The 12,860-nt window shown below is 42.0% G+C and overlaps 2 protein-coding genes across 2 annotated transcripts in view; both read left to right on the top strand.

Annotated features, from left to right (window-relative positions):
* LOC139750844 (troponin C) overlaps nt 1-12,860 on the top strand; it is a 209,430-nt gene that overhangs the window by 133,933 nt on the left and 62,637 nt on the right. The gene's annotated exons all lie outside the window — the stretch shown is intronic.
* LOC139750845 (troponin C) overlaps nt 1-12,860 on the top strand; it is a 28,387-nt gene that overhangs the window by 7,197 nt on the left and 8,330 nt on the right. Inside the window, exons 2-5 of the mRNA XM_071665635.1 lie at nt 3,721-3,748; nt 7,002-7,145; nt 10,837-10,956; nt 11,247-11,378. Coding sequence (XP_071521736.1) covers nt 3,721-3,748; nt 7,002-7,145; nt 10,837-10,956; nt 11,247-11,378 — 424 coding nt within the window. The remainder of the gene's footprint in view (nt 1-3,720; nt 3,749-7,001; nt 7,146-10,836; nt 10,957-11,246; nt 11,379-12,860) is intronic.

The following is a 12,860-nucleotide window of genomic DNA, read 5'->3' as shown; positions in this document are numbered from 1 at the left end:
CACACACGTCCTAGTTAGGAGACTATAAGGGCTATTTCAGTACGTCGCGTCTGCCTTACTGGGAGCTATGGGTGGAGGTGAGGGCGTGGCCATCCTTCCTGGCCCAGTTATGCCCATTCCCCTGAAATTCCCACCGTGGAATACCCCTGGTCTTGCCTGCTAGCAGTTCTGGCTTACCTTTTCCAGTGGGTTACCTTTATGAATGGAATATTTGTAGCAACTAGGTCCTCCTGATGTATTGAGCGTCCAGCACTCACACGAGACAATATGATGATATCTAACGTACGAGAAAGCCAGTTTCTCCACAAAACCATCAACTTACGATAACACGTAACGGATGATAGCAGCAGGAGATAACAGACGAACAGGATGTGGTATAGCTTTAGCAAGAGAGGAGAAGGAGGAGGAGGGGCAGGTAGTGTGGTGGTGACGTGGTGACGTAGTGTAAGGCGAGGAGATAATGTCTCGAAGTACAGCTGGTTGTGGGGTTGAGGCGTCTCATGAAGGGCGCGCCTCCCTACGCCTCTGAGAACTTGTGTGAGAGAGAGAGAGAGAGAGAGAGAGAGAGAGAGAGAGAGAGAGAGAGAGAGAGAGAGAGAGAGAGAGAGAGAGAGAGAGAGAGAGAGAGAGAGAGAGAGAGAGAGAGAGAGAGAGTGTGTACTGCACTCGCTGAGTTGCCCCATCTCTTGAACTACAATTTTTTTTTCACGTTGTTACCCATGACGAAATTCTGCCATTAGGTAGGGCTATTGCCTGGCCCTCACCGTAGCGGAATTGGAAAGTTGAGAATAAAGAGACTTGTGTGACCATGTGTTGTCCAGCGTTGTGTGTGTGTGTGTGTGTGTGTGTGTGTGTGTGTGTGTGTGTGTGTGTGTGTGTGTGTATACGACAGGACATAACGTCTTTATATCTGAGAAGAAACATCTCATGTTGCACGTTGAGTGTGTCATCCGGACTCTTCATCATCAATATACACGATGTGCGTCCACGCGCTCACACAACGAAGGTGTGACACTTAACCTGATCATCAGAAAACGCTGTACGAAAAGTCCAAACATAACGTAATTCATATAACAACAGACCGCTGCATCCTTTCCTTTGTTTGTAAACAAAGATCAGAAACGTAATGTTCATTGTTGCGAACAGAAGCTCAGAGGCGTCCTTAACCTTCAGCCAAAGTCTTGACGAGATATATTTATGTAGTCTGTTCTCACACGTATCAGTGATGTTGCCTTTCAAGTCACTGGTAAATCATTCCATATATCAACAATCTCGTTGAAGAAAAAGTATTCTGTCTCATTGGCGTGAAATGTTTGCCCTCGAGTTTGTTGCTACGAGTGAGATGTATCAGATCTAGTCTTTATAAGTGGTCGCTTTATCTCACGATTGCCAAAGCCTTTGATCATTATGAATGCTTGCCTAAAATCACTTCTTAATCTTCTCTCTTCTGAGGTGGACACGTCGAAGTCGTCAAGCAGATAAGATCTGTTTCACAGTCCGGGAATCCTCTTGGTATCTCGCAGCTGTTGTACTTTATTCTGTCTTTTGTTTCACTTAAGGTGTTCAAACCTGAACACATTATTCAATGTGGGGACGTTCGTCCGCACCAGGAAACTTAAAGAAAGAAGAGAATTGCTTTTCAAACGTCACCTCCAACGCCCTTTACTTGTGAAACCGAAATTATCATTTGTCTTTGTGTTTCTACGTCATACATACTTGGCTTGAAGTCGTCTTTTATCTCTTCAATTACGTTATATAAATATCTCAACTGAGTTCATTTTACGACGAATCTTCTTGTTCGAACTTATGAAGCGTAAAACGTGCGCTTCAATCTACCAGTGAGTCAAGTGTGTATCATCTGACAGCTGTAGACTCCCGTTTTCCGTTGTAGCTTTGCTTCTAAGTCAATGCGAGGCTGTATATCAAGATATACAGTATATATATATATATATATATATATATATATATATATATATATATATATATATATATATATATATATATATATATATATATATATAAGAACAAAGTGTATGTGCGCGCACTTTCACAGAACATACAAACCTCCAACAGCCAGGTTCGAACCCGGGACCTCACCTCTGCGTGCAAAGCGGGAGTGCTACTGATAAGCTACGATCGTCTATCGGTAGCACTCCCGCCTGCAACGCAGGGGTCCCGGGTTCGAACCTGGCTGTTGGAGGTTTGTATGTTATATATATATATGAGATAAATTTGGTTGCAAGACTGATCCTTGTGCAACTTCAGCACACTCAGTGACCCTAATTACCTAAAACACATGGAGTCCGTCCACACACTCACACCAACAAAGTGTTTCATTTACTGTATGGTAAAAGTTCCATTTTTTCTGTTTATTTTTGCCTGTTTGCTCATGATTAATGCTTAAAACTGTTCTTATTGTGTATTTAAGTTTGAATTTTATAAATTTATTTTACGTCACTCACTTAACTTGTCATTTTCTTTCATTTACATTTATATTATTTGCTATATTTGCTTAATTTATTTTCTCTAATATCTCAATGACTGGTGATCATCACTTCAGTCTTTAGTGACTATGAAATGGTTTTAGTCAACCTTGTCTGTGCCACAGTCAAGTTTATATGCTCTCAACCTTATTCGTGCCACAGTCATGGCCTTATGTTCTTAACCTTGTCTGTGCCACAGTCAAATTTATATGCTCTCAACCTTGTTTGTGCCACAGTCAAGACCATATGGTCTTGACCTTGTCTGTGCCACAGTCACGGCTAAATGTTCCTTACGTCTTCTGTGCCAGAGTCAAGGTTTTATGATCTTAACATTATTTGTGCCATAGTCACGATTTTATGTTCTTAACATTGTCTGTGCCGCAGACACTGCTATGTGTTCTCAACCTTGTATGTGCCACAGTCACAGCTATATGATCTTCGGTTTGTCTGTGCTGCAGACATGGCTATGTGTTCTTAACCTTGTCTGTGCCACAGTCACGGCTATATGATCTTGACCTTTGTCTGTTTCACAGTCATGGCTATATGTTCTTAACCTTGCCTGTGCCACAGTCATGGCTATATGCTCTTAACCTTGTCTGTGCCACAGTTACAGAATACAATCTTACTGTTGTCTGTACCATAGTCACGGCTATAGATGTTCAGCCTTGTCTGTGCCAGAGTCACGGCTATACTCTCTTAACCTTGTCTGTGTCATATTCATGTCTATAGGATCTTGACTTTGCGCGACAGTCACGAATACAATAATTTAATCTTGTCTGTGTCACGGTCACAGGTATTTACTTTCATTTATTTCATTTAATTTTGTACCTTTACCATTGTCTGTGTCACAGTCGCAGGTATTTACTTTCATTTATTTCTTTTGATTTTGTACCTTTAACCTTGCCTGTGCCACAGTCGCAGTTGTTCACTCTTAAGCTTGTCTGTGCCACAGTCACAGCCATACTTTCTCGACCTTGTCTGTGCTACAGTCACGTCTCACATTTGCGAGCCTAGATTCACTGTATGTAAATTGTCTGTGCCACAGTCACGGCTACAACCATTTAACCTTGTCTGTGCCACAGTCACGGCTGTACTATCTTAACCTTGTCTGTGCCACAGTCACGGCTGTACTATCTTAACCTTGTCTGTGCCACAGTCACGGCTGTACTATCTTAACCTTGTTCTGTGCCACAGTCACGGCTGTTTTGCCCCACTAACACTACAACTATTTTTGCAGGACTCCCTTGAAGCCGATCAGATAGACGGTATGTATGAGGGATGCTGGAGCCTTCAACCCTCTCTTCCCTCCTCCCTCGCTGGACTTACCTTACACAGGACTGACCCATGATAGTGCTCCCCTACAGATGGGGAGCGGTCTGTGCCTCTTACTCATCCTCCCTCTGATCTGTGTTGTATAAACCCCTCCAAAGTTCGGGCTGTCACCAGTTCTCTTGACCTCCTCATTGCTGGCTGAACACTCTCGCCATTTTTATGTTTACTGGACAGTTATCGCCAATTTTTTTTTTTCCTCCATTTAATCTCACTGAAAAGTCTTTCCTTCTTTGGCATTTTAAGTTCTAACAGGCATCTAACGGTTATTTCTAACGGCTGGCATCTTCCGATTGTTAGGTAGTATTTCCCATTGCAAATCCAGGGTTTAGGTTTTGCCCTGCAAATTATGGATGATCAGTATCTAAATATTTCCAACTATTATCTCCCACCCTTTAGTTGGGGGTCATACCTCTCACCTCCAGACCTGTAAACTCCCCCTTAATCCAGCAAGTCAGCTATATTCTGGGTGTCCATGGTATCCAAGTAGCGCTAGCTATCTCTTTCACTTTGGAAATGTCTATAATCATCCAACCTTTAGTTTCAAACGCCAGGTACTCCTGTTAGGCTATGTCATCGTCAATGAACGTGCTAGGATTTTTCTTTTTCTCTCAATAGGAGTCTAACTTACCCTGCACCTACGTGGAGTGCAGCCTCGAAGTTGCAGGAGCCCCATGACTGGAATTGTCTCATTCATTTCAAATGTCACCTCTTGCCCTTCCCTTCTGGCTGACATCTCTCTATCTCTCTCCCCCTAGACTCTAGATCTGTGTCTCCCTTAGCCCATCCCTTAGCTCCAGATGTCATGTGCCCCCTTAAGACCAGTTCTTGTTTCTTCCCTTACCCCCAGCTGTTAATAGACTCATTTAGCCCATTTATTCCCATTTAGTGCCAATTGCCATGCCTACCATCTCTTATATTTTCTCTCTCAACAGCAGAAAAAAAAACTCCGAAAAGATAGCGCACTCTATCAGTATTTGATTTTTCTTGTCTAATGATACTAAATTTCTAGAAGCATATTAGCACCTAATTTTTAGTACTTCCTGCTCTATGAAACGGTATGTTATCCTCCGGACGTCTCTCATTTGTGAGCTAAGTTTCACCGTATGTAAATTGTTGAGTGGTAGTTCCAATCATTCTATGAACATTCAATTCCATTTTTTTTTCGATCTCGGGCCAGAGATGTTTAATAATCATCTTTACATTGACATAACGCTTCATGTGGTCGTTCATATGCAAACTACCGTGTAATATCGTTATAGACCAGAATTCTAATTGCACCTGTCTCATCCAAACAAATCGTTTATTTGAAATTAGCTCACGTGTTCTTCCGTAAAATAATGTTCATGGTGAACTTTCGATACGTTAACATATCTACATCAGTGGAATCTAAATGTTCGTTAAGAGGGTTAGCATATCAAAAATGAAGCAGAACACGAGTTCATAAGTTCAGAGTTGTAAGCGGTGAGGTTCCACAGTGGGTTGTGATGTTCTAAAGTGTGTCATGGCCTTCCACTGTGGGTCATGAACCTTCAACAGTGGGTCCATAAACGTACAACAGTGCATAAAACCTTCGACTTTCCACAGTGGTTCAATACTTCAGTGGGTTATGACCTTCCATAGTGGGTCACGATCAATGGAAAAAAAAAAAAGATTCACAGTGACGAAACTAAAGTCAGTTCGACGTCTTAGTCTCCGCTCAAAACTCCAGTGGAAGTTGTGAGAGTAAAGCGGTTGTATAACTTTAAAAGTAAGCATGATACTCATATTGAAGAGACCTGCTGATTAATCTTGTAGAAAAAATGAAAAAAGAAAGAAGAAAAAGAATGAGGTCGATATTTCATTCATCTCTTTCTTTATTTGACCTTCAAAGATTTTGTTTTGATACTTTTCGTATCCTTAGGAGTTAATTAATGCCTTTTTTCCTGAGGTTTAGATAAAAAAAGTAATGTATATTAATGCATTTTGTTGGACCTATAGGTCAATGAACTATTGTCTTATGAACATCAGTAACTAAAGATCATAGAATCAGACATATTTTTATATATGATCACAAACTAAGAATCAGTTAGCAATAAATCTACAATAACTTTCATCACTGAAAGTATACAAAAATTATACACATCAATGCTCCATAGCTTTATCAAAGCAACTCTTGTTGCCAGAGTAACGGTATTCTGATGCTGTTGGTATATGAAAACAGACTGATCATTGGCACTTTCCATATGTGAATACCATTTAATGAATACGTATGGCGTATACGTACGTAGCTCATGAAGATAGCAATACACGCGGACGATCGAGGAAGTATTATTGTCTGTAAGATATTTGTCTAATTATTTTTTTTTCTTAACTCGATTTTTGTTGATAACAATCATTCTCTTTTGTTTATTATTCTTTGTTATTCATTCCTGCAAATAATGGACCAGGTGAGTGAGATGTGTTTTTCTTTTTTTCATTTTCAGTACTGAGGTAGCTGACAAATCTGATAAAAATCTTGTGTTATCATAATGAAATGTTCTTCACAAATTTTATTCAATCTTCTGTTGATATCCATTGTGTTATATTTGTCCAGTAAAAATGATATCATAATTGTTTTTATCTTTATTGATGGGGTTAGTAGTAAGGGGGGTAGGACTTCTGAACTGAACACTAGATCGTGTCGTACCACAACCCAGCATCTTTGTAATCTGTGTCTTTTTCTTCCTCTTGATTCATCTGTTACGCACACGTTCCTCTGCCCCTCACTCATGTCTTTTGAGTGCGACGGTACAACCCTCGTACATGACGCTACGACCCTTAAGCATGATGCAGTGGCTTTTGACCTGACCCTACATAGTTAGGTTCAAAGGCCAGGTCATCATACCCAAGGCTCAGTACCTTCGTATTCGAGGTGCGTACCGTTGCACCAAAGGCTCGTACCGTCATAGTAAAGATGTCAGTGCACCTCCTCCTCCTCTTCTGTCCTCATAAATATTTTTGCTCTTAGCTCCCCTGAAACACACACTTAGAATCAAGTCTTATATCTAGTTCTTACTTATGTCAATGACGCACTAAGATTCCCCGAGGTTACACTTGACACACACACACTCATTGATGCACTTGATGTCGTTACCCGAACGTTGTGCCAAGCCCCACACCTCCTGGAGATCCTCACCCCAACACACTCACACTAGTAGTTTCTTCCAGCTCTTCAGAAGGCTTTCGACTCCTTCGACACGGATAATAAGGGCTACATCACCCCCGAGACCGTCGGCACCATCTTGAGGATGATGGGCGTCAAGGTCTCCGAGAGGAACCTTCAGGAGATCATCGCCGAGACTGACGAGGACGGTAAGGTCGAACTCAGAGGTCATCATGCTCCTAGACTGGAGTGTCTGTCTTCTGTACATTAGAGGTTAAGGTCTAACACTCGAAAATGTGGAGATGGAGTTGGTTATTAATGTAGATAGATAATAAGATTCACTGGCATATGTCTCGATCATGACTACATGCATGGTCACATATTCATCTCCTTAGGGAACATAGATCAAAGTGATAAACAAGAGTCAATTTGAGACTAGGTTTTAGAGTTGCCTCCACAGCCACTACTAACCCTCCAGGTCATAGAGAGATCAATCTTCCACCACCTGACTTCTTATCCAAACTCTATCGTGGTAATCAGTTTTCCACTTCTCCATGCCATACTTTGCAACCAGCAAAAGCTTTCAGTCATGATTTCACTTCATAGGCGAGTCCAATGCTTATGCCAACACCAACACGCCTGTTGCACATCTCAAAAACTTTGAATCTTCAAACTTTGTCATCTGGCCAAAGATTTTTCCCATTTACTGCTAGTTATCTCTGTTTCACCTAGTGTCCCCCTAACTCTACAAACTTATTAGCTGTCTTCGACTTTCTAAACTCCTCAAACCATCATCCTTCCTTTGGGCGACGCTACTGAGTGTATGGCAGAAGTAATTGTTGCGGATAAAGAGGCATATATATCTCATATTCCTATAAGACTATATCTTCTTCGAATCCATGGCTCAACCATTCTTATTCTGGGAAGAGCTGGGAAAAAACCCATTCCTTTCACATTCAGCTCTCCTCTCTAACCAAAATTTCTACGAATATGTAAGGCAAAGCGTTCCTTCCCTGTAAGAGTAACGCCTTCCCTTCTTCAACTGATGAGTCTTCGTAATCTTCAGCCCAAGGCGTCTGTCCCTATTTGTGTCGCACTTCCTTCCCCCGCTGTACTATAGCTGTCTCTCCTCCTGACAGTCGTGTTTATAAGGACTTTGCTTCTAGATTTGCACCCTTGTTTGACCGTCTGTTTCAGTGATGTCTAAATTCCAAGATTTCTTTTTTGTTAAATGCAGAGATAAAGCCTTTCCCAGGAAATGACAAACGTTTTAATCCTTCTAGCTATCATCCTGCGCCACTGAATTCTACCACTTGTAAAGGTTTTAAATTTCTCAATGGCTTTACAATTTTCAGTCCGTATTCGCGTCTCGAATCTCACATTCTTCCCTCTGATTTCTATCGTAGAAGATGTAAAGCCACAAGATTGACCGGTGATGTCCTTTTCCACTTTGTTTATGTCAAGTTCTCCTCTCTGAGAGACTTGGAAAATTCCTATGTTGTATTTCTAATGTCTGGAAACCTTCAGACAGTATGTGGCAACGGCGACTGATTTGCCAGCTCCCTTCTTTTGGCTTTCCTTCTTCACACTGTTTTCTCTCATCTAGCCTCCTTTCTGGCCGATCTCTCGGTATATGTTGATGAATCCACATTTCCCTGGCGTCCCCCAGGGTTCTGCACTGTCTTCTACAGTCCTTGATCTTGTTAAAAGATTTTTTTTCTTTTGCAACAAATCACCAAATATTCTCAAAAGCGAACCACTTCACTTCATTCAAAGCTGCTTCTTCTTTCGTTTCTCAGTTTACCTCTCGTCTTGTCGCAACTACTTCCATGAGTCAACATTTTGACATGATTTTCAGTTCAGTAGACGTAACCGAGTTATAAAATACAACGCCTCTAAAACTCAGTTTAGCCACATTGCTCAATGTAAAAGCTCTTGCCGCTTTTCCATCTCCTTTGGGGGCTCTCGAACTCCGCCACTCAACACTATACACATACATTGTATCTCTGTAACATCTAATCTGTCTTGGAAATTACACATTACACAAATGGCTAAGTCTAGTTCTTAGAAACTGGGAACCTTACTTAAATGCTACAGACTCTCTCCTTCTACACACTTGCTGCTATCATACGAAGACTTTGATTCTTCCATGTATAGGGTACTGATGTCAGATCGGGGAGGTTGTAGATCTGCATACGTCACAATGTTAAATCCAAGGCAATCCGACTCATCAGCCCACCCAATCTGACCTCAGAACCTGACTTAATCTAGTATGGGTCAAAGGGTATTACTGAATTATGTGTTAATTCCCAGGCGTACACTGGAGGAGTTGTTGAACGTGTACGTGCTAAAAGGGAAGGCAGGCAGTGTTTGATCAGTTCTTGGTAAAGCCGAGTGTGAAAGCTTGTGGTGGGTTTAGGGGGAAAGAGGAAGTAGCATGGGTGGAAGAAGTGGGGTTGATAGTGAGAAGATCGGATGGTAAAGTGAGCACCAGGCAGAGAAAATGTGAGGAAGAAATGGAGCGAGTATTCTGAAGGACTGTTAAATGTGGTGTATGACAGGAAGGCGGATGTGGTGTGTTTGGAGCGGAGTGGCATGCCTAATGAAAGAGGCCTGACCAATGATGGGGTGAAAACAGAGGAGAAAGTGAAGGTCTTACGCAAGGTGAAGTGTGACAAAGCAGCAGGAGTGTGTGGGACTGCTGCTGAGTCTCTCAATAATGGGTGTGACGGTGATTTTGATTGGTTAGTCAAACTGTTTACTGTCAGCATGGACCAGTGTGAGGTACCTGAGGACTGGCGCTTGTGCAGCATTGTGCCCTTGCTTAAAGACAATGAAAGTGAGGCAAAAGTGAATGTTCATTACGTGGTAAGGTGCACGGGAGTGTGGTGATTAAAAGGATGGTGGCAAGCTCAGAGCATCTAACTGACTAGGAACAAATATTGATTCAGGGCAATTAGAGGAGTGTTGTCCAGGTGTTTTGCTCTAAAGATAGGTAATAGTTGACGACGGAGAGTGAACTGTATGTCACACTTACGGTTTTCACATGATAGGGTTTCATATGACGCAAAGGAAAGAAAATGGCTGGATGTGTTGGAAGTGTATTGCCTAAGGATGACATGTGAAAGAACGGCTGAATCCATTAGGAATGACAGAGGTAGAAAGAAATGTGGTACTACAGTCAGACTGATTGAGAAGGTCGACCAGAGTGTGATGAAAAGGTTCTGGTATAAGACTGAAGAAAGACTGACTAAGAGGATATCCGTGACAGAAAAGGAGTGATCGAGGGAGAGGTGGAGACCTGATTGGAGTATGGAAGGACCAGAGCATTCAGGAGGGTCAGAGGCGTGCTGTGGATAGAATGAACTGGACGCGTACGGTATATGAAGACGACTTTCTGTCACTGGGCTGAACACGGTATATGGTACACAGGGTTGATGGAACGCTCCCCGTCGTACCATGCAATGCAAATGACGATCACACAAAAGAACTAAAGCCCTTACTTCACCTTGTTCCTTACATCTTTCTGTCGCTTTATAAGGCTTTTAGATTATAAAGTTGAAATTCAGGTGTGTGACTCTGATATACTGAGATTGCGACACTTCTGGCCTCATAAGACAGTGTAGATAGCGCAAAGCACAGGTCATCCCTCTTGAGCACACAAGAAAGCAGCTTGTAAAGCTTTAAGAAATGATATTTTCAAGTGAGGTTTCGATGAATATTAAGGTATATGCGAAACTACTGATAACGTAAGTGTTATGTTTGTATGAGTGAAAGTATCTGAGACTATGTATCAGACTGAACAGCTAAGTCCTCTTCTTCTCCCCATTTCATGAGCTTATCTCAGTCGTATAAGCCTCCGCATTGTACCACAAACATAACCTCTTGTTCCATCCTCAGGATCTGGTGAGCTGGAGTTCGAGGAGTTCGTAGAGTTGGCGGCTAAGTTCCTCATTGAGGAGGACGAGGAGGCGCTGAAGGCCGAGTTGAAAGAAGCCTTCCGTATCTATGACAAGGGCGGTAAGTCTGGCTCAGTTAGGAGTCTTGGGTTTTAATCTTGTCCCGCTCACTTACTTTAAGAAATCGAAGAGATGGGACATTCTTTGTATCGTCAAAGATAATGAAGTTTAGTTTGAAACAAATTTCTCTTTCTGTACTGCCTGGTTAGGTTCCATTAGAGATTTTCTGAAACGATATATATATATATATATACAACAGAAAATGAGGGAGATTCATGAGTAGTTTCCTTGAGAAAATTTTGGGAAGGACTTCATTGAACAGTGAACATTGTCCACAACCTCGTCCAACAGGTAACGGCTACATCACTACCGACACCTTGAAGGAGATCCTCCGCGAGCTGGACAACAGGCTGACGGAGGAGGACTTGGACGGCATCATTGATGAGGTGGACGAGGACGGCTCCGGAACCCTGGACTTCGACGGTAAGCGGGGAGGGGAGATAGACTCAGATGGACCACAAGGGATGCGATAAGCACAGAACAGGAATGAGACAGAGACATGAGAAAGTCGTGCGACAGGGAGGCGTAGGAGGGTAGGACAGACAACTGTGACGTACGACACAGATACGAGAGACAGATGAATCTATAAAGCAATACGACAGACACAGAAGTGAAATGCGACAGATGGGTTGGCATACGAAGGAGAGAGGTCAAAGATAATAAGGTCTTGGAAAGGAATGAAACACTGAATGAGCGTATGAAGACAGAGTAGACATGAAACAAGGACAGGAAGAGGACACGACAGGGAGAAGGAGTGACACTGACAACAAGTTGGTGACAGAGAGAGGAGAGAGGGACACATTCACGACATGGAAGGTGTTCAGGGACCATATGAGTATGTGGGTGAAGGCCCTCCAGTAGTATTCTGTCATTTCTCGTTATTTCAAAGCTTCACAAGGCCTCTTCTCCACCCCATCTCGCTGGCGCTGGGGCTAAAGTCTCAAGTCTCTGTCTCTTACACAAGGAAAGTAATCTTTCCTGTGGATCCCTAAGCTTATTAGCTGCTCTGTAACAGACAATCTATTCCTGATGAGATTATGGTGAAGTTTTGGGTTATCCACTGCCATGTCTACAACATTCCTTTTACAGTTTCTCTGTCCTTCCATAGTTATTGCATTCATTGTACTGTACTGTACTCATTCCTTGCCCTCTCATACCTTCTCAACGCTGCCTGTACTTTCGCCACAGCACATCACTAAGTTTTGATTCTTGTTGGTATCTTTCACCTCTGTATATCCCCTCTATTTGTAGCTACAAGTAACTATAGCCTAAGGTCTTTCACTGTAGATTTTACTGAATTTTCCACTATAGTCATCAATATCTTGGCGACGAAAAGCCATTTAGAACTTTACTCTCAAAATTACATTGTCTGATTGTGTGATTTCATCATCGACCATATCTGCTTTACGAGTCTGGTTTCCTCTCTAATGTTTCTTTGTCCATATTTACCATAATAGACAGACTCGAATGTATCGCGATTACTTTTCCAAGATGGTGTGTATCATATCTATTTTGATTTTACATACAAGGGGATACAAAATGATACAAACAGCGGCAGACTTCTGGGTCTTTTCGATGCTGTGTATGGTAGTGGGGATAATCAGGATCATGGAGATGAATGTGGTGGGAGTAGAAAAGCATACAGACAACCTAAGGAGTGATATCTGTAAGCTTTATATGTAACTATGAAACACAAAGCATAAAGTTTTCTCTATATGCTTAAATAACTTGCATATTGCCAGTCTTTTCCTTTATGACTGATATCTCCCATCACTAGAACTTTACCATCTCTGGACAGTGCATCCATCACCGCCTCCTGCACATTCCTGGTTTCCTCTCAGTGATCTCAGTAAACATTTATTCAGGTTCATGAAAATTCACTGGACGATTATCAAATATCAACAC

Source organism: Panulirus ornatus, chromosome 10 (assembly GCF_036320965.1).
Source record: "Panulirus ornatus isolate Po-2019 chromosome 10, ASM3632096v1, whole genome shotgun sequence".
In the NCBI taxonomy this organism is placed as follows: Eukaryota; Metazoa; Arthropoda; class Malacostraca; order Decapoda; family Palinuridae; genus Panulirus; species Panulirus ornatus.
Note: the sequence above shows the minus strand (reverse complement) of the source record. Positions and strands in the feature narration are given on the sequence as shown.